General features: G+C 46.9%; 1 protein-coding gene across 2 annotated transcripts in view; it reads right to left on the bottom strand.

Moving 5' to 3' along the window:
- LOC139403843 (fibrillin-1-like) overlaps positions 1-5000 on the bottom strand; it is a 122480-nt gene that overhangs the window by 23493 nt on the left and 93987 nt on the right. For both annotated transcript variants that reach the window (XM_071146995.1, XM_071146996.1), the window contains exons 46-49: positions 2148-2273; positions 1716-1832; positions 1453-1578; positions 518-637 (exon numbers count right to left, since the gene is read on the bottom strand). In XM_071146995.1, the coding sequence (XP_071003096.1) occupies positions 518-637; positions 1453-1578; positions 1716-1832; positions 2148-2273 (489 nt within the window). The remainder of the gene's footprint in view (positions 1-517; positions 638-1452; positions 1579-1715; positions 1833-2147; positions 2274-5000) is intronic.

Genomic DNA, 5000 nt, shown 5'->3' on the forward strand with positions numbered 1-5000 from the left:
TGCGTGTGTGCGTGTGTGTGTGTGTGTGTGTGTGTGTGTGCGTGTGTTAGGGTTGCAAAGGGATGGTATATTACTGGAAACATTCTAAGTTTACTACTAAACTACCAAAATGTTGGTATCTTTCAAGGATTTTATGTAATCTATCACAAGACATCTAGTGGCCCTTTTGGGTACTGTAATTATCTCTGGCTCTCTGTGTGGCCTTATCAAATGTAAAATATATGAAATAATTAAATAAGATGATTAGAAAAAATAGAATGACAAAGCTGTAAAATAATATACTAAATATAGAGATGCTTTTTGTCATTAATGAGGCTATTTCCTCTGTAACCATTCGGTCTATCTACTAGAAACTCATGGTCAATATGGACACAGATGAAAAAACTAAAGTGATACGATACATGAATACATTTTTCTAAAGTTATTCAAGTATAAATGACCAAAGTTACGATAGATTGCCATAGATTTTTGGTTAATTAACAAAATGACTGAAGATTTCCAAGCGTATGTATGTTACCTTCACAGGTCTCGTCCTGTATATAGTAGCCAAGTGGGCAGATACACCTGTAGGAACCGTCCAGATTCTGACAGGTGCCTGGACCACAAGTCCTAGGGTTCACGGCACACTCATTGACGTCTGGGAGACAGAACACACACCACATTACACACACTCAGTTAAACTCTTTAGAAATGAAACAGAGTTAATACAGCATGGAAATAGTACAGATAATGTTGCTGTGAGAGGAGAGAGAGACTGAGAAGAGGGTTGAGATAACGTGAAGGAAAATGAGACAGGTGAGAAAACTAAGAGGAGAGAGAAAGGGATGACAAAGGCGTGAGAGGAGAGAGTAATGACAGAATGAAGGGAGGAGAGAGTTAGAGAGGAAGGAGATAAGGAGAGAGTAATGACAGAATGAAGGGAGGAGAGAGTTAGAGAGGAAGGAGATAAGGAGAGAGTAATGACAGAATGAAGGGAGGAGAGAGTTAGAGAGGAAGGAGATAAGGAGAGAGTAATGACAGGAGGAAGAGAGGAGAGAGATAAGGAGAGTAATGACATGAGGATGGGAGGAGAGAGTTAGAGAGGAAGGAGATAAGGAGAGAGAGTAATGACAGGAGGATGGGAGGAGAGAGTTAGAGAGGAAGGAGATAAGGAGAGAGAGTAATGACAGGAGGATGGGAGGAGAGAGATAAGGAGAGAGAGTAATGACAGGAGGATGGGAGGGATCAGAAGAGAGGAGAGAGATAGAAAGGAAGGAGATAAGGAGAGATTAATGACAGGAGGAAGGGAGGAGAGAGATAGAGAGGAAGGAGATAAGGAAAGAGAGTAATGACAGGAGGATGGGAGGAAAGAGATAGAGAGGAAGGAGATAAGGAGAGAGTAATGACAGGAGGAAGGGAGGAGAGAGATAGAGAGGAAGGAGACAAGGAGAGAGTCATGTGACAGTTCCTCACCAACACAAATTCTTCCGTCGGCGCTGAGTTCGTAGCCATCGCGACACACACACACGAAGGAGCCCAGGGTGTTAATACAGTTCCCGTTCCTACACAGCCCTCTCTGGCTCGAACACTCATCCGTATCTGGTAACACAGGCGGAAAGATAAACACACACCGTACACACACACCTAAGGCCTTTAGCTCAGTGGGCTAACACAGTCCTGTGGCGTGCAGAAGACCTGGCTTCAAAACATAGTTAGTCACACACACACACACCTACCTATGCAGTCATTGTTGTGTGAGAGCTGAAAGCCTGGGTAACACAGGCAGTTATAGGATCCCACTGTGTTCTTACAGGTCCCGTTTCCACATGGCTGTCTCTCACACTCATCCACATCTACAACAACAGGAGAACATCATTACAACATCAGCACAACATTATCACAACCTACTGGCAACCACTCTCTCACCAGGTCCAGTGACAACAATGACTACTTGACTGAGTACTTATTACAAACTATCCACTAGTGGAGGCCAATGAGTTATGATTGAACTGCATGTTACTTTGGAGAGAGGAGTGAGATCACGTGAAAAAGAGCCCTTGTGATAATTAGATTCAGCTCGATGGACCATGAAAAATAACTACAGCACTATTCACTAATATGATTCATGGAAGATTAGAGGTTGTTGTTGTTGTTGTTGTTGTACTCACCTATACACATGGCCAGGTCTGATGTAGCCTTGAAACCATTGGGGCAGATACAGCGATAGCTTCCCAACGTATCAATACACTGGCCTGGGCTACACACTCCTGGGTTCTCCACACACTCATTGCGATCTGTAGAGAGAGAGAGGGAGCAAGAGAGAGAGAGAGAGAGAGAGGGAGAAAGAGGGAGAGAGAGAGAGGGAGCGCGAGAGAGAGAGAGAGAGGGAGAGGGAGCGAGAGAGAGAGGTAGAGAGAGAGGGAGAGAAAGAGAGAGAGAGAGAGGTAGAGAGAGGGAGAGGGAGCGAGAGAGAGAGGTAGAGAGAGAGGGAGAGAAAGAGAGAGAGAGAGAGAGAGAGAGAGAGAGGGAGGGAGAGGGAGCGAGAGAGAGAGGTAGAGAGAGAGGGAGAGAAAGAGAGAGAGAGAGAGGTAGAGAGATGGAGAGAGAGCGAGAACAAAAAGATAGCGAGGGTCAGAAGATGTGGAACACACACTGCTACGCAGGACTAACCTCCACAGTGAGACTGGGACAGACTACAGGACTAACCTCCACAGTGAGACTGGGACAGACTACAGGACTAACCTCCACAGTGAGACTGGGACAGACTACAGGACTAACCCCCACAGTGAGACTGGGACAGACCACAGACTCCACAGGACTAACCCCCACAGTGAGACTGGGACAGACTACAGGACTAACCTCCACAGTGAGACTGGGACAGACCACAGGACTAACCTCCACAGTGAGACTGGGACAGACCACAGGACTAACCTCCACAGTGAGACTGGGACAGACCACAGGACTAACCTCCACAGTGAGACTGGGACAGACCACAGGACTAACCTCCACAGTGAGACTGGGACAGACCACAGGACTAACCTCCACAGTGAGACTGGGACAGACTACAGGACTAACCTCCACAGTGAGACTGGGACAGACTACAGGACTAACCCCCACAGTGAGACTGGGACAGACCACAGGACTAACCCCCACAGTGAAACTGGGACAGACTACAGGACTAACCCCCACAAGGAGACTGGGAGAGGGTCTCATTAAGGCCACTCAGTGTACACTCTGTTACTGTAGTTACTGTGGTCTACAGTGTACACTCTGTTACTGTAGTTACTGTGGTCTACAGTGTACACTCTGTTACTGTAGTTACTGTGGTTTACAGTGTTCACTCTGTTACTGTAGTTACTGTGGTCTACAGTGTACACTGTTACGGTAGTTACTGTGGTCTACAGTGTATACTCTGTTACTGTAGTTACTGTGGTCTACAGTGTACACTCTGTTGCTATAGTTACTGTGGTCTACAGTGTATACTATGTTACTGTAGTTACTGTGGTCTACAGTGTACACTCTGTTGCTATAGTTATTGTGGTCTACAGTGTACACTCTGTTACTGTAGTTACTGTGGTCTACAGTGTACACTGTGTTACTGTAGTTACTGTGGTCTACAGTGTATACTCTGTTACTGTAGTTACTGTGGTCTACACCTCCACTGTGTTTGGTTACACATAAAAGCAGGAAGAACAACAGGATGCTGCTATTGAAAAGGCTGGGTCCATATTACAGGCGTACATTCCTTTCTCACACAGCTACTCTGAGGGACGTGCTGCTCTCTAGGCTTTCCTCTCATCATAATCCAGGGTGTTTAGCAGGGAGAGCAGGGGGGGAACTACAGGCCAGTAAAGCCCAGAGGAGCTCCTCTAGGAGGTGTAAGATATGCAGCACAGCCCCCTGGTCCCTGACACATGCCTCACATACTCACTAACTAACGACTAACCAGGACAGCATGTCTAACACATTCTTCTACTTGTCCAACACACACATTATTCTGTTCTTCTATCCCTCTCCGTCTGTCTGTTGGTCTGTCTGTCTCTATGGTGCCAGTCTGCTTGTTATTTAGACTAGAACTCCTTTGTCTTTGTCATGTCATTGAACAAAAATGTTTGGTATGACAAAATAATTGTATTTGGCATGGCAACGACATAAATATACTGACACCAGGAATAGGGGATCTATTTAGAAAACATTCATTTTTCTGCTCCCTTTCTTCTCCTCCCTGACACTCAGCCTATTCTCCCCCATCCTTACCCAGACACTATCCTCCCCCATCTTTACCCAGACACTATCCTCCCCCATCCTTACCCAGACACTATCCTCCTCCATCCTTACCCAGACACTATCCTCCTCCATCCTTACCCAGACACTATCCTCCCCCATCCTTACCCAGACACTATCCTCCCCCATCCTTAACCAGACACTATCCTCCTCCATCGTTACCCAGACACTATCCTCTCCCATCCTTACCCAGACACTATCCTCCTCCATCATTACCCAGAAACTATCCTCCTCCATCCTTACCCAGACACTATCCTCCCCCATCCTTACCCAGACACTATCCTCTCCCATCCTTACCCAGACACTATCCTCCCCCATCTTTACCCAGACACTATCCTCCCCCATCTTTACCCAGACACTATCCTCCCCCATCCTTACCCAGACACTATCCTCCTCCATCCTTACCCAGACACTATCCTCCTCCATCCTTACCCAGACACTATCCTCCTCCATCCTTACCCAGACACTATCCTCCCCCATCCTTACCCAGACACTATCTTCCCCCATCCTTACCCAGACACTATCCTCCTCCATCCTTACCCAGACACTATCCTCTCCCATCCTTACCCAGACACTATCCTCCCCCATCTTTACCCAGACACTATCCTCCCCCATCCTTACCCAGACACTATCCTCCCCCGTCTTTACCCAGACACTATCCTCCCCCATCATTACCCAGACACTATCCTCCCCCATCCTTACCCAGACACTATCCTCCCCCATCCTTACCCAGACAC

The sequence above is a fragment of the Oncorhynchus clarkii genome, unplaced genomic scaffold (assembly GCF_045791955.1).
Source record: "Oncorhynchus clarkii lewisi isolate Uvic-CL-2024 unplaced genomic scaffold, UVic_Ocla_1.0 unplaced_contig_3709_pilon_pilon, whole genome shotgun sequence".
NCBI lineage: Eukaryota > Metazoa > Chordata > Actinopteri > Salmoniformes > Salmonidae > Oncorhynchus > Oncorhynchus clarkii.